The following is a 25,462-nucleotide window of genomic DNA, read 5'->3' as shown; positions in this document are numbered from 1 at the left end:
TAAAAGCAGGTATGATAGCATAGTGGTTATGTTATTGGTCTAGTAATTGAGAGGTCTGGACTAATGGCAAGGAGACTTCAAATTCAGTTAATTAAATAAGCCTGGAATAAAAAAACAGCATCAATAATAGTGACCATGAAATTACTGGATTGCCATAAAAACCAATCTGGCTTACAAATGTCCTTTAAGGAAGGAAATATGCTTCCCTTACCCTAGTCTGTCCTATATGTGACTCAAGACCCACAGGAATGTAGTTGACAGCCCTCTGAAATGACCTAGCAAGCTGCTCAATTATATGAAACCCTTTGAAAAAGTGTAATAAGAATAAACCCTGACAGACCACCCAGCACGAACCTAGGCACCAGGCACTACAAGAGTTGACCCTGCAAAGTCCTCCTCACTAATATTTGGGAATTTTTGGAGTCACAGGCTCCACCACCACCCATGGGTATGTCCTGTTTCACAGGCCTACCAGAGGTGGCAGCATAGTGGGAGGGAGTGGTCCAGGGAGTCCTCAATTAAACAAAGAGGAGGAGGCGGCTCCATGAAAATCCTCATCCTCAACCATGGAATCCAACACAACAGTGCAAAGGACAAGGCAGAAGTGTTTGAAGCCATCTTCGGCCATAAGTGCCGAAAGGTGATGCACCTTGGCTTCCTCCTGCGGTCCGTGCCATTGACAATGGCTGTTTTCAGCCAATTCAATTCACTCCATATAATATCAAGATGCAGTGTTGTAGCTTCAACAGGTTGACACTTAATTTTTAGGTATGCCTGGTGCAGCTCCTGGCATGCCCTCCTGCACTCTTCATTGAACATGGTTGATCCCCTGGCTTGTTGGTAATGGTAGTGTGGGGGCATACGCCAGGCCATGAGGTTACAGATTGTAGTCGAATGCTGCTGATGGTCCACAGTGCCTCATGGTTGCCCAGTATAGAGTTGCTACATCGGTTCAATATCTATCTCATTTAGCATAGCTTTAGAGCCACACAACACGATGGAGGGTATCCTCAATGTGAAGACGGGATATCATCTCCATAACGACTGTGCTGTGGTCACTCCTACCGATGCTTTCATGGACAGATGCATCTACGGCAGGCAGGTTGGTGACAATGAAGTTAGAATATTTTTCCCCCTTGTTGGTTCTCTTACCACCTGCTGCAGACCCAGGGCAGAACTTTCTGTGACCACTGGTGTTGGGCGTGTTTGGCGGCATGGGCAGACAATATGGCAAGAAGGCCAGAAATCAGTTTCGCGACATTGTGAAACTAGTTTGTGATCGTCCGCTCAGCCCATCGATGGCAGGCTGCGTCTCCCGCCATCGTACATCGGGAAACTCATTGTAACCCACCTGCATATCAATATAAGGCCGGCCCGCCAGAATCCTCCCCCCACCTCCCTGGCTGGATTGTCCGCCCACATCAGTGTGCTTGCACGCCAGTACAGAACACGGCTTGACAAGTGTGAAGTGCAGAAGTCGGAACTTACTGCCAGGGCCTTGTTCACATCGCGGACACCCAAAAAGCAGAAGATGCTGGAGCCCGCCAGCTGGAGGAACTTCCATGGCATGCTGGGTAGATTCTCATGGACATGGCTACTGAAGGTAAGTCACTACTGAGGGTCTGCTTACACTGGATGATGGTTGAGGGGGTTGAGAGGAAGGTCCAGCTGTGTTTGGGAGAGGAAAATGTGCCGGGGGATGGGAGAGGAAGGTTTAGGATCGACTGGGAGAGGAAGAGGTGTTTGGTGAGGTGAGGTTGGGAGGAGGGGAACGAAGGTATCGGGGGGGGGGGGGTGAGATTGGGAGGGGCAAGGTTGGGGGAGAGAGTATGGGGGGAGGAGGGCATAATGGAAGAGAATACGGTAACTGAGGTGGTGGGTGGAAGGTGTAAGGGAAGGAGTTCAGAGGAATGAAGGAGTACAGAGAATGGAGGTAATCCAGAGGGAGGGAGGAGTGCAGAGAGGGGAGTAAGCGTGGAGGAAGAAGTAAGGATGTCTGAATGAGTCGGGTAGGGGAAAGGAGTAAGGTTGGAGGAAAGAGTCGGGTGGGGGGGGAAGGACTATGGGTGGCGAAAGAAGTAAGGGTGTCTGAAGGAGTCAGGAAGGGGGGAGGACTAAGTTGGGAGGGGACCCGCGGTGGGGAAGACTAAAGAAGGCAGTCCAGGGGGAAGGGTTTCCAAGGGGGGAAGGAGCCCGGAGAGGAAGGGATATCCAGGTGAACATGCAAGGGAGGGCTCTGATGAGTCCATGACAGCCTTCTGGGGAGCGAACTGAGGGTGGGCATGGAACAAGGGGATGGAGAGAATGACCGAAGGCAGAGTGAGGCAGTAGGTTGGGAGGGTGAGGGTTTTATGGTATCAGCAGAAGGATGGTAGGGTGGTTGGTGAGGATTTGGAGGCAGATACAGGCCCTAGGGATGTGAAGGACGAGCTAGGGGAGGAGAATGTGGGTGGGGGTGAGATATGTGGGAAGGAAGGGAACGTGTAGGTTTGCCTGGACATCCCTGAAGGAGAAGGGTTGTGGTTGATGGGTCACGGAGGGGAGGTGGAAGGTGATGCCGGGGGTCGGGGGGGCGGTGTCAACAGTGATGGGGGGAAGGAAATGGGTGACTGGGGGAGGTTAAAGGACAGGGGAGCGAATAAAGAACTGAATCACTATCTTGCTGTCTAAATCAAAAGTGAAACAAGCGTCATGGTGGGCGAGGTCAGCTGCTTAATGGGAGCATGATCAGTGAATGGGCAGAGATGCAGGTCAGCTCAGATGGACAACTGAAAGCGAACCCCAGCAGGCAACATTAAAAATGCTCTGGACATTGAGATGAGTGTGACATGGGAAGGATCCGCATGCATGGGAGAGTGCTTGCACGAGACTCCGAAAGGCCCTGCTGTACACATGCACTTCTCCCTCCAGAATCAATCATTGGCCAGCTGCTCCCTCTATGTTGACAGAGGACAAGGTTGAGGGGCTCATAGGCAAAGGGATTCGGAGGGAGAGGACAGCCTCTGAGGTTACTGTGTGGGTGACCCAGGGGTGTCCAGCTGCCACACTGCCTTCCTTTGGGTGCCCAGGGGCCCGGCCTGACTCCTTGAGGGGAAGGATCACCTGGAGGGATGTCGAGGTGCCCCAGTTCCCTCTTGCGTTGCCACAGCAGGAACTCACCCATGGGTCCCATGATGGAGTGCAGGCCTGCACACAGCTCCACGTTCCGCTGGACCAGGGTCTCCATGACATCTGCCATCCTTCCTGTGGTGACCTCCATACCCGCACACGTGGGCACCATTTCATCAGAGTGCAGGGGATGCACTCCTCTGACTCACAAGCTGCTCTGTTGAGGGCTTCCAACAACTCTGCGTGGTGCTCCCACACCTTCTGCTGACTCTCCAGGATGAGTTGGAAGGCCAAATCCAGAGGTTCATCATCTAAGTCGGACCTCACAGATCCCTCTTCCCCAGCAGACCTCAGAGTGCCGGGGAGCTTGGCTGAACCTGCCTCCACCTGCTGCAGACACGTGTCCGTGTAGTGACCACCAGATTTTGAACCCAAGCCTGCTCTAGACTTAGGTCCCACTGAGGAATGTGTCTCTGCGCTGGTGGAGGGTGTGGGTAAGCACTGTGACAGGTCTTCTGGGCTGCTTATTTCAAGTTTTTCAATGGAGATGTTCTCTTAGCTGGAGATGAGGACCTGGACGGAGTTGAGGGACTGGCTGGCTGAGGGTGTCAGTCGTTTGGCAGAGCTCCCTGTGAATCAAAGCAGAGATAATTAGTGCAAGGTAGCAGAGTCAAAAGCAGGAGAGACAGCACTCACATTTGCATTGAGAGAGGGATGATATGATGCAGGATCCTCACGAGGGTGTTCGCTGCCGACCTCACTGTCTTTGCAGGCATGGTCCATGTCTTCACCAGTCAGCGCGATGGCATGCTCCTCAAAGTGCATGAGGGGCCTAATGTGGGCCACTCCACCCCCGGTCTGGGGCCTCTCCCTGCTGTTGTGAGCAGGCTTCTCCTGCATGGAAACAGATAGAGAGAGTGTGAGCAAGACAAATGGCACTGCATGGAATGTTTGTGTGGTGAGCAGGATGGACAGGATGAGGATGCAAGCTCCAAATGATATGAGTCTGATGGAAATGTGAGGGTGTGTGTGAGAGTGCGTAGTGTTGACCCCTGAGGTGTGAGATCCCTCTGGATCTGTGATGGGTTTGTCAGTGTGTCAGTTGAGAATGACGGGAAGAGTGACTTACCCTGGCAGAACGAATGAGACCATTCATGTTGTAGTGGCACTGGGTGGCTGTCCTCTTTTGATGGGTATTGGCGCTGACTACCGCTGCCACTGCCTCCCGTGCTGGGTTGTTAGTGCAGCTGCGCCTCCTGCGGCCAGAGCGGGCATAGAGGCCATTATGGCAGGCCTCCACAGCATCCAAAAGGGACTTGTCATGGGTGGCTACAGTCCTTTTGCCTTTCGGGGCTACCCTGTCTTCTGTGCAGCAGTCCTGGGCTGGAAGCACTGAGAGGTGTGTGTGCAGCTGCACTTTAAATGTGCCGTGATAAAGTGGCGAGTCCACCCATCTATGAACCAGTATGTTTCCCAGGAATGCATAAGTAATGTGATAGTCTGGGACGATATGGCATGAGAAGTCGCCATTGCGGCCAGCAGGTAAAACATCATTTTCCCCGCCTGCTACCACACTTAGGGCAAATCTGGGACGATTCCACCCCCAGTCTAGCAGCTATGTCCTTTAGTACTTGGCCAGTTTGGCCTACCGAACCACTCTCAGTGATGGGCATTGAATTCTCCCGGCCAGCATACATTCTGCGCCCTTGCCACCCTCAGTGCTTCCTCCAAGTGGTGTTCAACATGGAGAAGTACTGACTCATCAGCTGATGGGGACGGCATGTGTCAATCAGCAAGAGGTTTCCTTGCCCATCTTTGACCTGATGCCGTGAGACTTCATTGGGTCTGGAGCTGATGTTGAGGGCTCCCAGGGCAACTCCCTCCTGACTGTATACTACTATGCCACCACCTCTGCTGGCGGAGATGATGATGATGGCATCAGGAACGTTACGTATAAGGTAATTCCATGAATATGACTGCATCAGGCTATTGCTTGACTAGTCTATGAGACAGCTCTCTCAATTTTGGCACAGGACCCCAGATGTTAGTAAGGAGGGTTTTGATGGGTCGACAGGGTTGAGTTTGGCATTGTCGTTTCCGGTAGTCCATCCAATTTCATCCAGTTTCATTCCTTATTGACTTGTTTCTAGTGGTTCGATACAACTGAGTGGCTTGCTAGTCTATTTCAGAGGGCATTCAACCACATTGCTGTGGGTCTGGAGATACATGTTGGCCAAACCAGGTAAGGACATTAGTGAACCAGATGGGTTTTTACGACAGTCAACAATGGTTTAATGGTCATCATTAGATTTACAATTCCATATTTTTACTGAATTCAAATTCCACCATCTGCCATGCTGGATTTCAAACATGCTGACAATTAACCGAGCAATTAAGCTGTTAATGAACGGCGCAATTGTCTGTGATTTTTCATGGCGGACAGGCAATTCAGCCAGGGAGCCTTTCCATTTTTCATCAAACCTTATCCAAGATGAAATTTCCATTAGGAAATAAAATTAAAATAAATATCTGGGGACAACATTTTTATGAGGTATGCTTTCAGGTGCTTGATTGTGACGCATGGACATTTTTTGCAGCTTTTTACAGCTTTGTTTCATTATTTGCAGGTCTACAGCTCCCTGAGGCAGCTGTTTGCCTTCAGGGAGCTCTCTTGAAGTGCTCACCCGAGCCTGCGGTGACGTCGTCACCCGCCCTCTTCCCGCCCCCATCCTGGCACCACTGAGCTATCATCACGCTTTTCACACTGGCTGGCAATCCATTGGCCATTTGCAGTTGGGGGTCCGTTTCTTGGCCGCTTCTGAGTCCGCCAAACGTGCGTGCCCAACGACTAAAATATTCAGGCCCTGGAGAATATCCAGGTTTGGGCTGATGAATGACAAGAAGCATTGGGCTGTTAAGTGGCAAGAAGCAAGCGCTAGGCACTGTCTATCACCAAGAAGAGAGTCTAATTGCCAGTCTCAAGGTCAGCATTGATCAAAAACTTAACTGGGCCAGCCATATTAAATACTGTGCTACAAAAGTAAGTCAGAGGTTGGAAATTCTGCATCAAGTTAACTCACCACTTGACTCCCCAAAGCCTGTCCATCATCTACAAGACACAAGTCAGGAATGTGATGGAATACTTTCCACATGCCAGGATGAACGAGAGAGAGGATGAATGAGAGGGTGACTGGGATGATGATTGAGAAAGGGCTTTAAACAAAATAGAGCAGGAGAGGGTTCTGGAGAGGGGATATGAAGGCTTACAAAACAAAATACAGGCAGCATTGCAGGGCAGCTATTAACGTAATGATACTCAGAGTGTGACAGGAAGGGACAGAGTGTACAAACATTAAAAAAAGGAGCAAATAGGGTCAAAGGGGGAAAAAGTGGTAAAAAGGCAAAACTAATGGCTCTTTACTTAAATGCACGTGTTATTTGGAACAAAATAAATAAATTAACGGCACAAATAGAGGTTAATGGGTATGATCTTATAGCCATTATGGAGACATGGTTACAAGGAGATCAAAGCTGGGAACTAAACATTCAGGGGTATGTGCCTTTTCGAAAGGACAGGCAGGAAGGAAAGGGTGGCGGGTTAGCTTTGTTAGTGCGAGATGGAAAAATTACAATAGCAAGAAATGACCTTGGATTGGAAGATGTAGAATCCATATGGGTGGAGGTAAGAAATAACAAGGGGAAGAAGACACTAGATGGAGTAGTCTATAGGCCCCCTAACAGTAGCTATACTGTAGGACAGAGAATAAATCAGGAGATAATGCGGGCATGTGAAAAAGGCAGTACATTAATCTTCATGTAGAGTGGGTAAATCAAACTGGCAGAAGTAGCCATGAGCAAGAAGGGATCAGGCTATTTTGGATCTGGTAATGTGTAAAGAGGCAGGTTTAATAAATGATCTCAGTGTAAAAGATCCTCTAGGAAACAGTGACCATAACATGGTAGAATTTAGCATTCAGTTTGAGTTTGAGAAACTAGGGTCGGAAACAACTGTGCTAAACTTAAATAAGGATAATTACAAAGGAATGAGGGAAGAGTTGACTGGAGTGGACAGGGAAAGGAATTTAGCAGAAAGGACGGTTGATGAACAATGGCAGACATTTAAGAAAATAGTTCACGACTCACAACAAAGATATATCCCAGTGATGAAGAAGGATTCTAGAAATGGGATGAACCAGCCATGGTTAACCAAGGAAGTTAAGGATTGCATCAAATTGAAAGAAAAAAAATTATAACGTGGCAAAGATTAGTGATAAGCCAAAGGATTGGGAAAGTTTTAAAAACCAACAAAAGATGACCAAAAAAAATAAAGAGGGAGAATATAAACTTTGAGGGTAAACTAGCAAGTAATATAAAAACGGACACTATGAGCTTCTTTAAGTATATAAAAAGAAAGTGAACTTAGGCCCCTTAGAGAATGAGGCTGGGGAAATAATATGGGGAACCAGGAAATGGTAGAGGAGTTGATTAAATAAGTTGCATCAGTTTTCAGAATAGAAGACACTAATATCATTCAAAAATACTAAACAATCAAGGGGCAAAAGGTGGGGGACGGGGGAGGAAATACATACAATAACTATCACTAGAGAAAAAGTACTAGGGAAACTAATGGGGCTAAAGGCTTATAAGTCCCCTGGACCTGATGGGTTGCATTCTCAGATATTTAAAGGAAGTAGCTACAGAGTTAGTGGATACACTGGTAGTAATCTTCCAAGAATCCTTAGATTCTGGAAAAGTCCCAGAGGATTGGAAAATTGCTAATGTAACACCCTTATTCAAAAAGGGAGGGAGACAAAAACCAGATAACTATAAGCCAGTTAGCTTAACATCTATCATTGGGAAAATGTTAGTCTATTATAAAGGGTGTAATAGAAGAGCATTTAGAAATACATACTATAATCAAGCAGTCAGCATGATTTCATGAAGGGGAAATCATGCCTTACAAATTTATTAAAATTCTTTGAGGATGTAACAAGCAGGATAGATAAAGGGGAACCGGTAGATGTCATATATTTGGATTTCCAAAGGGCGTTCGATAAGGTACCACACATAAGACTACTTAATAAGATAAGTCCATGGTGTTGGTAGTTTATTAGCATGGATAGATGATTAGCTAACTAATAGAAGACAGAGAGCTGGGATAAGGGGTGCATTTTCAGGATGGCAACTGAAATTAGTGGATTGCCACAGGGATCAGTGCTGGGGCCTCAATTATTTACAATATATATTAAGGATTTAGATGAATGAAGTGAATGTACCATCGCCAAGTTTGCAGAGGACTCAAAAATAGGTGGGAAGGCAAGTGGTGAGGATGACACAAGGAGTCTACAGAGGGACATAGGCAGATTAAGTGGGGGATGGGCAAAAACTTGGCAGATGGAATATAACGTGGGGAAATGTGAGGTTATGCACTTTGGCAGGAAGAATAGAGGAGCTGAATATTATTTAAATGACAAAAGGCTGCAGAAATCTGTAGCACAGAGGGATTTGGGGGTCGTCATGCATGAGTCACAAAAGACTAGCATACGAGTTCAGCAGGTAAAAGGGAAGGCAAATGGAATGTTGGCCTTTGTTTCAAAGGGAATGGAGTATAAAAAGAGGGAAGTCTTGCTAAAACTATACAAGGCACTAGTTAGACCACACCTAGAGTACTGTGAACAGTTTTGGTCCCCTTATCTAAGGAAAGATATACTGACATTGGAGGGATTTTCTTATGAGGAGAGGTTGAGTAGGTTGGGCCTGTACTCATTGGAGTTTAGAAGAATGAGAGGTGACCTTATTGAATCATATAAGATTCTTAGGGGGCTTGACAGGGTAGGTGCTGAGAGGTTGTTTCCCCTCGTGCGAGAGTCTAGGACCAGAGGGCATAATCTCAGAGTAAGGGGTCGCCCATTTAAAACAGAGATTAGAAGGAATTTCTTCCCTCAGAGGGTAGTGAATCTGTGGAATTCTTTACCGGAGAGGGCTGTAGAGGCTGGGTCATTAAATATATTCAAGGCTGAGATAGGCAGATTTTTAATCAGTAAGGGAATCAAGGGTTATGGGGAAAAGGCAGGAAAGTGGAGTTGAGGATTATCAGATCAGCCATGATCTCATTGAATGGTGGAGCAGACTCGATTGGCCAAATGGCCAACTTCTGCTCCTACGTCTTATGGTCTTACGGGCTTCAACAATACTCATGAAACTGAACAACATTTAAACATACATACAAGCATACAATATAGGAGCAGGGTTGAGCCATTTGGCCTCTCGAGCCTGTTTCGCCATTTGATTCAGTCTGATTATGGCTTCAACTCTACTTTCTTGTCTACACTCCATATCCTTTTACTCCCTTGTCAATTAAGAATCTATCTAAATCTAGTCTTAAAAATATTCAATAACCCTGCCTCTACTGCTCTCTTTGTTTCAAATGGGAGACCACTTACTTTTAAACTGTGTCCCCTAGTTCTAGTCTCCCCCACAGTGGGAAATATCCTCTCAGCATCCACCCTGTCAAGTCCCCTCAGTATTTTATATGTTTCAATAAGATCACCTGTCATTCTTCTAAATGCCAATGGATACGGGCCCAACCTTTTCTCATAAGATAATCCTTTCATCCAAGGAATCAGTCGAGTAAACTTCTCTGAACTGCTTCTTATGCAATTATATTCTTTCTTAAGTAAGGACACAGTACTCCAGATGGGTCTTACCAATGCCCTGTGCAACTGCAGCAAAACTTCACTACATTTATATTCCATCCCCCTTGCAATAAAGGACAACATTCCGTTTGCCTTCCTAATCACTTGCTGTACCTGCATACCAGCTTTTTGTGATTCATGTACCAGGGCACCAAGATCTCTCTGTACCACAGAGTTCTGCAATCTCTCTCCATTTAAAAATATGCTGCTTTTTTATTCTTTCTGCCAAAGTGGACAACCTCACATTTTGCCACATTATACTCCATCTGCCAAATTTTTGCCCACTCACTTAACCTATCTATATCCCTTTGCAGACTCCTTATGTTCTCTTCACAACTTACTCTCCTACCTATCTTTGTGTCATCAGCAAATTTAGCAATCATACACTTGGTTCCTTCATTCAAGTCATTGATATAGATAACAAATTGTTGAGGCCCCAGAACTGATTCCTGTGGTATTCCACTAGTTACAGCTTGCCAAACTGAACATGAGCCATTTATCCCTTCTCTTTACTTATTGTTGCTAACCAATCTTTTATTCCTGCTAATATGTTACCCCCTACAATATGAGCTCTTGTTCTGTACAGTAACCTTTGATTTGGCATATTTTCAAATGCATTTTGGAAATCTAAGTATGCCACATCTACAGATTTCCCATTATCTAGGTTGCTTATTAATTCCTCAAAGAATTCCAATAAATTAGTCAAACATGACTTCCCTTTCACAAAATTATGTTGACTCTGCCTGATTGCATTAAGATTTTCTCAGAGCCCTGCTATAACCTCCTTAAAAATAGATACTAGCATTTTGCCTATGACTGATGTTAGGTTAACTGCCCTGTAGTTTCCTGCTTTCTGTTTCCCTCCTTTCTTGAATAGAGGAGTTACATTTGCTATTTTCCAATCTGATGAGACCTTTCAAGAACCTAGGGAATTTTGGAAAATTATAACCAATGCATTGAATATCTCAACAGCCACTTCTTTTAAGACCCTAGGATGCAGGCCATCAGGTCATGAGGACTTGTCAGCCTTTAGTTCGAACAGTTTTCACAGTACCCTTTCCCTGGTGATTGTAATCATTTTAAGTTCCTCCCTCCCTTTCACCTCTTGATTTACAGCTATTTCTGGAATGCTATTTCTGTCTTCTACAGTGAAGACAGATGCAAAATATCTATTCAACGCTTCCACCATTTCCTTATTTCCCATTATTAATTCCCCTATCTCTATAGAGGACAATGTTCTCTTTAGTTAGTCTTTTTCTTTTTAAATACTTGTAGGAACTCTTCCTATCTGTTTTTTTTATATTTTTAGCTACCTTTCTCTCATACTCTAATTTCTTCCTCAGTTTTTTTTGTCATTCTTTGCTGGTTTTTAAATTCAGTCCAATCTTTTGTCTACCACTAATTTTTGCAGAATTAAGATGCATTTTCTATCAATTTGATACTACCCTTAACTTCTTTAGTTAGCCACAGATAGTGCCTCCTTCTCCTAGAGTCTTTCTTTCTCACATGGATGAATATTTGTTAAGTGTTATGGAATTTCTCCTTCAGTATCTGCTACTGCATCTCTACTGACGTGCTCCTTAACATAATTTCCTAGTTCACTTTAGCCAGCTCTGTCTTCATACCCTTGTAATCACAGACCAACTCTTCTCTCCCTCAAACTGAAAGTGAAATTCAATCTTGTTATGATCACTACTATTTAGAAGCTCCTTTACTATGAGGTCATGAATTAATCCTGTCTCATTACCAGGTCTAGAATACCCTGTCTCTGGTCGACTCTAGCATCTGCTGCTCTGAGAAATTGTCCTGAAACCACTAACACTCATTGAGGACAAAGCAGCCTGCTTGACTGACACCTTATCCACCACCTGAAGCATTTACTCCCTCCACCATTGGCGCACCATGACTGCAGTGTGTAATAGCTACAAGATGCACTGTAGTAACTCACCAAGACTAGCACATTCCAAACCTGCGACTTTGGCCACTGAGCAGAACAAGGGCAACAGGCACTTAGGAACACCATCTTCTCCAAGTTCATCTCTAAGTCACAAACCATCCTTAATTGGAACTACATTGCTGTTCCTTCACTGTCACTGGGTCAAAACCCTAGAACTCCCTAACTAACAGCACTGAGGGTGTACCTAGACCAAACAGACTGTAACAGTTCAAGGTGTAGCTCACCACCACCTTCTCAAGAACAATTAAGGGTGGACAACAAATGCTGGTTGGTCAGCAACATCCACATCCCATGAATAAAAAAACCACAGATGATCAATGTTTGTAATTTTAACGTTCAGTTCTGCAAAAAACATGGGAAAATTTTAAGAGCCTGACATATGGAATGCAATTTGAGCATATATATGAGACAGCTGGCTCACACTTGTGCAGATTTATTTAACATATCATTAATTTCAATTGCAATAATGCTATCCATGGCACTGGAGCAGTGTAACGCTCAATTAGTCAGAAAATATTAAGCAACTGGTATTTCAAAAAAAAAATTAAAATAATTGGTGTGACATGGATAAGGGCAAACATTGTACGCATTCATTCCTATATTCTTTACACTACAGGGGATTACTTTGTAGGCAAAGAATAACAAAAGCAATCCTTCATCACTAATCCTCTTTGCATTTTTTCCTACTTAAATCTTTCCGTTATTGTGAATAACTTGTCGAAACCAGCACTTTGCTAGGTCACCTGATTTGCAAAATACATATAATTAACCTTGACTGATCACTGAACGGCAACAGAATTCAAGTCACATGTCATGATAAATGTAATACATACAGAAAATCGGGACATTATGACTGCTTGTGAAGTATTTAACAACTTCTAAATGGCTCTGAACACTTTACAAAGGGGGAAATGAAGATTGAGCAGGAACTTAAAAAATTAAGGGAGGCAAAAAGTAGTCAAAGGGTTAAGGTTTTGGAGTGCTTTTGAAGAGAAAGAGGCAGCAAAATTGGTTGTTGAAGAGAATTTAAGAGGGAAGGGGCAGGATAGTAATCCAGAGACCCAGGGTAATGCTCTGGGGACCCAGGTTTCAATCCAGCCACGGCAGATGGTGGAATTTGAATTCAACAAAAAATCTGTAATTAAAAGTGTCATGATAACTATGAAACCATTGTTGATTGTTGTAAAAACCCACCTGATTCACTACTGTCCTTTAGGGCAGGAGATCTGCCATCCTTATTTGGTCTGGCCTACATTTGACTCCAGACTCACAGCAAAGTGGCTTACTCTTAAATGCCCTCTGAAATGGCCTAGCAAGCCACTCAGTTGTGTCAAACCTCTAAAAAGTCTCAAGAAAGGAATGAAACCGGACAGACCACCTTGCATTGACCTAGACACCAGAAACGACAATGGCAAACCCTGCAAAGTCCTCCTCACTAATACCTGGGGCTAGTGCCAAAATTGGGAGAGTTGTCTCACAGACTAGTCAAGCAACAGTCTGACATAGTCATCCTCACGGAATCATACCTTACAGATAATGTCCCAGACACCACCATCACCATCCCTGGGTATGTCCTGTCCCATCGGCAGGACAGACCCAGCAGAGGTGGCGTACAGTGGTATACAGTTGAGAGGGAGTTCCCCAGGGAGTCCTCAACATCCATTCTGGACCTCATAAGTCTAATGATGTCAGGGCAAACATGGGCAAGGAAACCTCCTGCTGATTGCCACGTACCACCCTCCCTCAGCTGATGAATCAATGCTCCTCCATGTTGAACACCACTTGGAGGAAGCACTGAGTGTGGCAAGGGCGCAGAATGTACTCTGGGTGGGGGACTTCAATGTCCAGCACCACTACTGACCGAGCTGGCCAAGTCCTAAAGGACATAGCTCCTAGACTGGGTCTGTGGCAGGTGGTGAGGGAACCAAAAAGAGGGAAAAACATACTCGCCCTCATCCTCACAAACATGCCTGCTGCAGATGCCTCTGTACATGACAGTATCTGTAGGAATCATTGCAGAGACGAAGTCCCGCCTTCACACTGAGGATACCCTACATCATATTGTGAGGCGCTACCACCAAGCTAAATGGGATAGATTTCAAACAGATCTAGCAACTTAAGACTGGGCATCCATGAGGTGCTGTGGGTCATCAGCACCAGCAGAATTGTATTCGAACACAATCTGTAACCTCATGGCCCGGCATATCCCCCACTCTACCATTACCACCAAGCCAGGGGATCAAACCTTCTTCAATGAAGAGTGCAGGAGGGCATGCCAGGAGCAGTACTAGACATACCTAAAAATAAGGTGTCTACTGGTGAAGGTATAATACAGGACTACCTGCATGCCAAACAGCATAAGAAGCAAGTGATAGAGCTAAGCGATCCCACAACCAAAAGATCAGATCTCAGCTCTGCACTCCTGCACATCCAGTCGTGAATGGTGGTGGACAATTAAACAAATCACTGGAGAAGGAGGCTCCACAAATATCCCCATCCTCAATGATGGAGGAGCCCAGCACATCAGTGCAAAAGATAAAGCTGAAGCATTCAACATTCGCTACAAGCTTCAACCATAAATGCCGACTGGATGATCCATCTCAGCGTCCTCCAGAGGTCCCCAAATCACAGATGCCAGTCTTCAGCCAATTTGATTCACTCCACATGATATCAAGAAACAGCTGACGGCAGCAGATACTACAAAGCCTATAGGCCCTGACAATATTCTGGCAATAGTACTGAAGACTTCTGCTCCAGAACTTGCCACGCCCCTAGCCAAGCTGTTCCAGTACAGCTACATCACTGGTATCTACCTGGCTATGTGGAAAATTGCCCAGGAATGTCCTGTACACAAAAAGCAGGGAAAATTCAACGCAGCCAATTACCACCAGATCAGTCTACTCTTGGTCATCAGCAGAGTAATGGAAGGGGTCATCAACAGTGCTATCAAGCGGCACTTGCTTACCAATAACCTGCCCACTGACGCCTAGTTTGGGTTCCACCAGGGCCACTCAGCTCCAGACCTCATTAAAGCCTTGGTTCAAACATGCACAGAACAGCTGAACTCCTGAGGTGAGGTGAGAGTGACTGCCCTTGATATCAAGGCCGCATTTGACCGAGTATGACACCAAGGAGCTCTAGCAAAACTGGAGTCAATGGGAATCAGGTGACAAACTCTCCACTAGTTAGAGTCATACCTAGCACAAAGGAAGATGGTTGTGGTTGTTGCAGGTCAGTCATTTCAGCTCCAGGACAACACTGCAGGAGTTCCTTAGTGTAGTGTCCTCGGCCCAACCATCTTCAGCTGCTTCATCGATCACCTTCCTTCCACCATAAGGACAGAAGTGAGGCTGTTCACTGATGATTGCACAATATTCACCACCATTTGCGGCTCCTCAGATACTGAAGCAGTCCATGTTCAAATGCAGCAAGACCTGGACAATATCCAGGCTTGGTCTGACAAATGGCAAGTAACATTCATACCACACAAGTGTCAGACAATGACCATCTCCAACAAGAGAGAATCTAACAAACACCCCTTGACATTCAATGGCATTACCATCACAGAATCCCCCACTATCAATATCCTAGGGGTTACTATTGACCAGAAACTGAACTGGACTAGCCATATAAATACTGTGGTTACAAGAGCAGGTCAGAGGCGTGGAATCCTGCAATGAGTAACTCACCTCCTGGCTCCCCAAAGCCTGCCATCTACAAGGCACAAGTCAGGAGTGAGATGGAATACTCTCCACTTGCCTGGATGAGTGCAGCTCCCACAATACTCAAGAAGCTTGACACTGTCCAGGACAAAGCAGCCCGCTTGATTGGCATCACTTCCACAAACACTCACTCCCTCCACCACCGACGCACAGTAGCAGCAGTGTGTACCATCTACAAGATACACTGCAGGAATTCACCAAGGCTCCTCAGGCAGCACCTTCTAAACCCATGACCACTATCACCTAGAAGGACAAGGGCAGTAGATAGATGGGGACACCACCACCTGGAAGTTCCCCTCCAAGTCACTCACCATCCTGACTTGGGAATATATTGCCATTCCTTCACTGTCGCTGGGTCAAAATCCTGGAACTCCCTTCCTAACAGCACTGTGGGTGTGCCTACACCACATGGACTGCAGTGGTTCAAGAAGGCAGCTCACCACCACCTTCTCAAGGGCAACTCGGGATATGCAATAAATGCTGGCCTAGCCAGCAAAGCCCACATCCTGTGAATGAATAAAAAAAAATCTGCAAATGGATGATGGTGGAATAAGCAATACTAATTTAAGGTTTCAAATGGTAAAACTAAAGATACTGACAGATTTCAGAATGAGAGAAGATTTGGACAGGTTAATTGGTTAATCCCATAGGTTAACAGGGTGGTGATGAAATCATCGTAGGAAATAATCGAAAGTTTCTGAGAACAAAACAAATCAAGTAGAAGACAAATCTGTGCCTGAACTTGAAAGAAAGAAGTGTGGTAAGAAACATCCAAGGTAGCTGTTGGTCCTAAACCAATACATATAAGATGTAAACAAAAATGTTTCCACAAACTGAAGTTGTATAATACTCAATAAAACAAAGGTTTATACAAAGATAAAAAGGATATATAGGGCTGGATTTTATGGGCCACCCACAGGTGGGAAAGCAGGTGGATGGACCTGTAAAATAGGCACCATGCCATTGGTGGCACGCTTGCCACCAGCCTGCTCTTGCCCTACCCCCGTTGCAATTTTACAAGTGGTGAGGAGGCTTCAGGTGGGCTGCCCCCATGGCTTAATTGAGATCTTTTAGTGTGCAATTAATACTCATATTTAATGCGCCTTATGTGGAGCCAGCAGGTTTGTGCCTGTAGGCTGCCTCCTTTCTGAGTCCCCGGTGCAAATTGGAGGGACCCCCCCCCCCAGTTTTCCCCCTTGACCTGACCACGCCTTCCCATCCCACTCATCGGAGCCTGCCAGCCTGGCCCCAGCAAGATCCCAGGCTTACCTGGAGGTCCAGGTCTGTCACTGAATGCCTCCTCTTCGTCCTACCCGCAGAACTGGCAGTGGCCACTGCTCCTGATGTTGCAGAACTGCCAGCCTCTGACTGGTTGGCAGCTCTATGAGGAGGAGCTTCCTCCTGAAGAGGGATGGAAGTCTCACCTCACAATAATTAATGGCCCACTGTCCAAAAAAATTAAAGTAGGGCGAGCCTGGCAACAGTTGGTGGGCTCGCCCCAGACATTTACGTTGAGGTGCAGGGACCCCACTCCAACCCATCAAAATATAATACAACTAAAGAAAACTAAAATCCACTAGCTTAATGTTTAAAATGAAAATAAGATTATAAATAATTGTGGTATAAATGGGATTCGCTTTTTCAGCTTGCGAGTGTCAGGGAACAATCAAAGACAAGTTATAAAAGACTCACTCAAGGTCGGCAGCGCACCCACCGACAATTAAGAGGCCTATTAAGGCGATTGATGTAGCAATTAACGTGGATTTTTCACTGCCCGTCCAACATTACAGTTGATGGGCAGGCGAATCGGCCAGGTGGACTTTGGATTTTTAAGGAAACCTCATCCAAGAGCGCAATGAGGTTTCCGATATTAATTTAAAAAAATAAAAATGTTTGAGCAGAATATTTATAATCCGTATGTTTAGGCGAGTGAGTCCGATGTGTGGACATTTTTTCCACATTTAAGATCTTTATTTGATGGTTTTAAATTCTTCAGTTCCCTGAGGCAGCTCTCTGCCTTCAGGGACCTTTCACCGTGCTCCCCTGCACCCGGTCTGACTTCAGCACTTGCCCTCCTACTGCTCCCACCCCAGCAGTGCTGAGCCTTTCAGTGCGCCTTTCACGTTTGTTGGCCATTAATTAACCAGCCAGTGTGAAATCACGGTCAGGGGCCAATCGTGGGCGGCAGGCCATTTTCCAGCTGCTCCTGAGCCCGCCCACAGCGCCTGCCTGACCACCTCAAAATTCTGCCGAAGATATGGTAGAAATACTAAATGAGTACTTTACAATGGTCTGTACTCTTGAAGATGATGCACCACTGTCAGAACTTTAATATGTTTACAATAAAATTGTTAATAAAATAAATGAATATATTGTTTTTGATAGCATTCGGAGCTTTAAAGTAGATAAGGCAGTCAGTTTGGATGATATCTACCCAAGTCCTCAGGAAGATTTGATTGCTGATGCACGAGAACCTTTTCAAAATGTTTAGTAGCTTGCTGGAGTCTGACTTGAATGAGGCTAATGTAGGTCCAATCTTTGAAAAAGATAAGACAGATCTGATAACTTACAGGCCCATTAGCTCCACATCAGTAAGAGAGAAAATGTTTGAAGAAATCATTAGGGTTGTAATATACTTAGATAGAGAAGCACATATCAAGGAAACACGGCATGGCGAACATGTTGAATAATTACCTTGAGTCAGTATTTTTAGCTGAGGAAGGGGCCAGCATGTCAGAGATCCAAGGAAATTAAAAATGGTCCAGGAACAGGTATTCACCAAAATTAACATCAGCTAAACAATCATGAACAAAATAATGGCACTAAAGAGTGACAAATCCCCAAGGCCAGGTGACTTCCATCCCAGGATTTTAATGGAGTCGGTGAGAACATTACAGACGGCCGAACTAGAATCTTCCAAAGTTCTTTTGAGTTGGAAACTGGTCCGATTGGAAAATTAAGCATGTCACTCTGCTAGGTGAGAGAGGGAAACCAGGGAATTATAGACCAATTAGCCTGCCATCTCTTGTTGGGAAATCACTAGAGTCTATAGGTGACTGAACACCTTGAAGTCTTTCCACTAATTAGAGAGAATTGGCATGGATCTGCAATGGGTAGGTTATGCCTGATGAACCTGATAAAATCTTTTGAAGAGGTGACTAAAGTGTTGGACAGTGGAATGTTTATGGATATTTTTATATGGACTTCCAGAAGGCATTTGATAAAGTCCCCCATAAGAGACTTAGCTAGAGTTGAAGCTCGTGGAATTGAAGGTAATTTTTTATCCTGATTGCCGAGCAACAAGGGACAAAGAGTAGGGATAATGGGCAGGTATTTTAATTGGCTAGATGCGACGTGTGGTGGCCCATCAAACATGTGTAAGTCTGCCCACCCCACCAACACCACCACCACCACCACCCCGCCCCCCCAAGCATATGCGCTTCTGGAAATTTTGACCTATACTTTTGACAATGAAAGATCTAATGTGTAATGCAAAGAACCATTAGCTATGGAAAATGGAAGTGGCACAATGATACAGGCTCTAGAGAACTGCAATCTATCTATTTGCAACATCATAAAGACATTTTCATGAATGCACTCAGCACACCATTTCCCCAGAACCAATCAAGCTACACCATCCTTTTACAGAACGTGTAGGATGCAGAATTAACTACATTTCTCCTTATTGCCAAATGTAAACACTTACCTCAAAATTGACTGGCAGGTTCCGCTTCAAAGCAATCTCAAATACCAAGCTGATTTCAGACTTGTTGATATCTGTATCCTCTTCCCCTTCATTTGAAATTTCTTCACTCTTTGAAATACAAGGGAAGGAATTTTATCTTAGTTATATGATGGCTGCAGCCTGTAGTGCAATATGATTTACATTTTCACGCTGCTCTCAAGTAAAAACATCCAAAACATGTCAGTTTCCACATTTATGTTGAAGACACCCAGCTCTACCTCATCACCACTTCGCTTAACTCCTCCAATTATCAGACTGTTTGTCTGACATCCAGTACTGAATGAGCAGAAATTTTCTCCAATTAAATATTGGGAAGACCTAAGCCATTATCTTCAGACCCTGATATCAGCTCTGTTCTCTGGATACTGATTCCATTCTTCATGCTGGCAACTGTCTGAGGATGAGCCAGATTGCTTGCAACCTTGGTGTCACACATGATGCCGAGATGAGCTTCCAACCACATATTGCGCCTTCACAAAAGCAACCAATTTCTAACCCTGTAACATTGCCTGATGCTCTTCTGCTGTTGAAATCTTCACTTATGCCTTCGATACCTCTAGACTTGACCATTCCAACGTTCTCCTGGTCTGCTTCTGACATTTTACCCTCTGTGAACTTGAGGTAATCCAAACCTCTGCTATCCTCATCCTTACTCAAACAAAATCAATTTAATCTATTTCCCAGGTTTGCTGACCTACATTGAATCCCATTTACCAACACCTCAATTTTAAAACTCTCGGCCTTGTTTTTAAATCCCTACATGACTTCGCCCTTCCCTACCTCTGTAATTTCCTCCTGCCCACAGTCTAAGAGATCTCTGCACAACTCTAATTCTGGCCTCTTACACATGCCCAATTTTAATTCCTCCACTGTTGGTGACCATGTCTTCAGCTGCCAAGGCCCTAAGCTTTGGAATTCTCTCCCTAAACCTCGTCACCCCTCTACGTCTCTTTCTTGCTTTCAGACACTCTTTAAAACCTACCTCTTGAAGAAGCCATTGGTTATATGCCCTAATGTCAGCAAATGTGGATCAGTGCCAAATCTTGCTTTATAATGCTCGTGTGAAGGGCCTTAGGACATTTTGATACGTTAAAGGTACTACAGAAATAAAAGTTATTGTTGTGATGACACCATTGCAATGCTATTTTCTTAAAGGATCATGGGGCTACAAAGTCTGCTCGTGGGAATTGGTGATGCAAGGCAAAGTTTCATACTATTGACATCCACTTAAAATCTGCTAATTTAAAAAAATCAAGTGAAGCTGAAAAAATTCCAACAGAATTCCAAGTTATTAATATACAGAAGAATGCCTGAGAATTCTATTGAAATTATAAAATAGGATCTTATGCATTTATTACATATGACTATTGGCAGCAACCTTTGTGTCAGAAATTGTTGAATTTAATTTCCTAATCTAGGTTGAACTCCAGTACTGTACTGAGGGTGTCATCATTTGAACATAATGATAAACTAAATCTGAATGTTAAATATTCCATGGCACTATTTAAAAGAGGAGCAAAAGTTCTCATTATCCTAGCCAACATTCCTCCTCAATCAATTCAACCAAAAATGCCCTATATAAACTGGTCATTCATCTCATAATTGCCATGTTGGTCTAGTGAAACATTCAAAAGTAATTTTGATATATATTGCTGTGATAAGGTAGTACATAACTGCAAGTCCTTTTTAAAATTTCACCATGTGTAATACACGTCTTATTCCTCAGACTACCAAATACTCACATCAGAATTAACTGCCAGCAACACAACTAAGCTAAAGTCAGAGGTCTACAATGATCAGCAGCTTCTGCAAATTTACACATAATTAGAAGGTAAGTCTGTCAATTTACTCCCTATTTTTCATTTCCTCAATTCTAAAATTCTGCAGTTTGTTTGGACTCATGCCTTTTTTGCAGCCAAGTGGCCTGCTTCTAGAATTTTTTTCCCTAGACACCCTGCTACCTGCTGACAGAGGCACTGTCCAGGCTGATCTGCTCCTCTTTACCTTTATCCTGCAAGGAAACACTATTATTCCACGAATTGAGTACTGCTCCAACTGAGTGGAGAAGGGGGTTGAAACTATATTCTCCCACACTTTGGCATGGAATGTCAACACTTTAACACTCAGAAATTTGATCCCAAACCAAGTTAAAACTAGAACAACTGACATTAGTTAGCTATTGCCAAACTAGAGAACTGCACGCTCCCATTGAATTAACTTGTCAGCCTGACTCGACATATCATCAAATGGAATTCAGCATAAAAAGATATGTAAACAAATTGTGGATCTGAAGGTGAAATGCTGACACTCATGCGTTATGCATTTGGGTCCAATCATATGATGTAATAGTTACACAATAAGTGGACCTGATACATTTAATGAAGTGTGTAAAAGCCACTGTAACAGCTGCTAACACAACTAGTTATTTAAAAATGTATTCTAAATTCACTTTCTCAACTTTGTTATGATCCCCATAGAGACCAATAACTTTGAAAACCAGATAAGAATTTTCCATTTACCAACGGAAATAATAGTACAAGATTTCATGTTTTCCAACTTTTACTGTAACAGATAAAAATCAACATAGACCAAACATTACTTAGTAGGCAACTAATATACTAAGCTACAGAAAAGGTACTTTCCACATTAACTAATTAAAACAACCATAAACCTCATGCCACACTTATATGTTATGCCACACTCTCAGTAGATATGCAACCCAATAGGTAAAGTCCCAAACATCTCCTGGCTTTACAACAGGGTCCCTTCTCCCTGCTTCATCAGGATAAGCTACCAGTGTCCTCTTAAAAGTCCCTTCACTCAATCTTCCGAGTACCATTAAACAAGCTTTCAATGGCAAGGCATCCTCTGGCAACTCCTTCGTTCTTTAAATCTCTATAATCCTCGTCCTTCAAACAGGGAATCTATTCTCACCAGCGTTCTGCTTGGTGGTTAACCCCAAAAAAGTCCTTCCCTCTGCTTGGCACAAGAGCAGCTGTTTTTAGTCTTCCTCTCCAGGTCTCTCTCTGTGACTGAGAATCTGTGTCCAACAAGATGAGCTGTCCTTTTTTGTCAAAGTGTGAAACTGGCACTTGAATTTCTAATAGTTTCGGCCTTGGCCTTTGACCCCATAACAACCAAATCACATGGGCCTGTCTCTGGGCAGAGTTCAGTAAACCACCCCCCCATTCCAGGAGAATTAAAGGAGACAATTTAAAACATAAAATCTCGCATTTGTAACAACTTTATTACTTCTCAAATTTACAATCCAATCAGACATAAGACACAATTACATTTTTATCGTGTAGGGTGACCAACAAGTTCTAGAAATAATCAATCAGGATTGATCAATATCCAGTGATTCCTGTTGGAAAACGCAACAGCCGATGTCAGGGAAAAGGATGGTAAGTTTGTTAGAGGTAGGTTCCCCCAACTACTCGCTGTATAATCAAATAATTTGCTGACATTCAATGTACAAGATCACACATGAAGAATGGCTACTTGGGCAAGCTACGTGGGGAGCTGAGGTGAGCGCAGCGTCAGGGAGAGGTGCCAATATCTGTGGAATCGTTCCTCAGCAAAAGTGCGCACCTTAAGATGAGAGGCAAAAATTGAAAGAAAAGAATAATTCTTTAAAGCATGTGCAACATTATGTAAACAAAGCTTTGGGCATTATTTTTCTCTGGATTGTTTGTAACTGTAATTAGTTTCCTGATTTTCCTCTGGAGAGCTGAAAGGAAAAATTTCCATATTAATATTTGCTAAGAGGCCAGTAGGTAGTAAATTCCACAGTAATTTCTGGTGGTAAGCTAGCTAATTACATAAACATATAGCTTGAGCAAATGACTGGAAAGAAAGAAAAAGGGGTAAAGGAAATTTGGTGGCATGTCCCTTTATCCTTGGGCTAAATGCTTTCTTAATGTTGGCATTCGGAGATAGATGAAAAGTTAAAAGTGGGTTGTTGTCTATTTCTACTTCTGTTGGCAGGCAGCTACTTGTGTTGACAGGAAAATCACATCCTGCAGTATGTTTCTGGAAGGTCCTTACCATTGCAACATTCAGAATGACGATTAAGAGATTTTATACACAACCTAATTTTCTGTCTTTCATTTTATCGTTAGCAGAAATTAATTATATAATGTTCAACTTTTACTCTTGACTTTCAACCAAACCATTTTTCAACACTTCCCCAAAATGTCTTCAATCAATTAATTTAGGTGACATATAATTATGTATGACACTAAGTCCCCTTTGGCTGAATATTAGTACTGAAGAATGTTGAAACTTCTTTCAAAAGTAAGATAGCCATCTAGTCATGAGATGAGCGAAGTGGAGAAAAATGTAAATGTAGCAGTCAGAATAACACTGTATTTTTTTTAAGATAACATGAACAGATTATATAAAGTTCTTGATGGGATTACGGAAGTTCTATTAAAAGACGATGAATACTTCTCTTAGAATACACACCACATTGTGTTACCAGCTGACAGAACAATTAACAAAGCAAATGATATACCTAGAAGTGGTTATTCAAAAAAGCGAACAAAAAAGCAGTCATATATTAAACTGCATATCAAACCATTGTTAAGCACAGTCCAATGATCTCAAACATTATTTAACATGTAGAGACCTAGTATAATCACATTGATATTTTTTGCATTTCAACTGAACTCATCTTGCTAAACATCATATCCTAGGAGGAAATGCAACTTTCTATGCATATAAGCACTTACATACTTATAAAACAATGGATCAGTAATACAGTACTTAGGTTAAGGATTCAGGTTGATTTGAAATGCATGTGGTAGAAACATAGAAAAATAGGAGTAGGTCATTTGGCCCTTCGAACCTGCTCCACCATTCAATATGAACATGACTGATCCTCTATCTCAATGCCATACTCATGTTCTCCCCCATGTCCCTTGATGCCTTTAGAGTCTAGAAATCTATTTCCTTCTTAAATATATTCAGTGACTTGGCCTCCACAGCCCTCTGTGGTAGAGAATTTCACAGATTCACCACCCTATGAGTGAAGAACTTTCTCCTCATCTCAGTCCTAAATGGCCTACCCCGTATCCTGAGATTGTGACACCTTGTTCTGGACCCCCGGCCAGAGGAAACATCATTCCTGCATCCAGTCTGTCCAGCCTTGTCAGAATTTTATATGTTTCAATGCAATCCTATCTCATTCTTCTAAACACCAGTGAATACAGGCCTAGTCAGCCCAATCTCTCCTCGTATGACAATCCTGCTAACCCAGGAATCAGTCTGGTGAACCTTTACTGCACTCCCTCTATGACAAGTACATTCTTTCTTGGGTAAGGAGGCCAAAAGTGCACACAATACTCCAGGGGGAGAATTTTCTCGCTGTTGGCTGGGCCAGTTGGGAGCAGGCGTGGGTGGGCACGGACCCGACTGGCGCTCCCGAACAGGTCTGTGCCACCACTTTACGTGGGCGGGCCAATTAAGGCCCGACCAGCGTAGCGCGCAACCGGAAGCACTGAGTGCTCCCTGTGCAGTCAGGGTGGGGTTGCTTGAGTCGGGAGTGCGCTCTTTCACGCATGCGCACAAAAAAGCGCAGAATCTCCCTGAGATACAGAGATGCCTAAGGGAGGTTATTTTTAAGTCTAAAAAGTGTAATAAAGTGGCGAGAAAATTTTTATGACATGTCCCCTCATGTGAAACTGTCACATGAGCTGGGACACGTGCATTAATTTTAAATAAAAATTTTTCTGAAAATTTTAAATCATTCATGAAACCTCATCTCGCCTGTGAATGCGGTTCCAAAAAAATGCGAAGGCCACCTGGGCTCTTTGCCTGCCTGCAAACCTTAAGGTTGGACGGGCAGCTCAGCTGCTTGCCATAATTAGTTTTTAAATGGCCTTAATAGGCCTTTGACAGTTCAGCAGGTGCGCACGCCCGCCGAACTGAAAATCTAAATGACATGCAGTGATGTTAGGGCACACATCCGACGTTACCCCATGCCATTTTACGCCTCAGTGAGTGCGGCCTGTCCCCGTTCGCAGAGCCAAAGATTCTGCCCCAGGTGTGGTCTCACCAAGGCCCTGTACAGCTGCAGTAAGGCATCCTTGCTCCTGCACTCAAGTCCTCTTGCAATGAAGGCCAACATACCATTTGGCTTCTTAACTGCTTGCTGCAGCTGCATGCTTATTTTCAGTGGTTGATGTACAAGGACACCCAGGTCCCTTTGTACATCAACTTTTCCCAATCTTTC

The 25,462-nt window shown here is 44.0% G+C and overlaps 1 protein-coding gene across 3 annotated transcripts in view; it reads right to left on the bottom strand.

Annotated features, from left to right (window-relative positions):
* stau2 (staufen double-stranded RNA binding protein 2) overlaps positions 1-25,462 on the bottom strand; it is a 536,959-nt gene that overhangs the window by 262,102 nt on the left and 249,395 nt on the right. For all 3 annotated transcript variants that reach the window (XM_041189442.1, XM_041189443.1, XM_041189444.1), the window contains exon 7: positions 19,189-19,296. In XM_041189442.1, coding sequence (XP_041045376.1) covers positions 19,189-19,296 — 108 coding nt within the window. The remainder of the gene's footprint in view (positions 1-19,188; positions 19,297-25,462) is intronic.

Source organism: Carcharodon carcharias, chromosome 6, assembly GCF_017639515.1.
Source record: "Carcharodon carcharias isolate sCarCar2 chromosome 6, sCarCar2.pri, whole genome shotgun sequence".
Classification (NCBI taxonomy): Eukaryota; Metazoa; Chordata; class Chondrichthyes; order Lamniformes; family Lamnidae; genus Carcharodon; species Carcharodon carcharias.
This window is presented reverse-complemented; position numbering and strand designations above follow the sequence as displayed.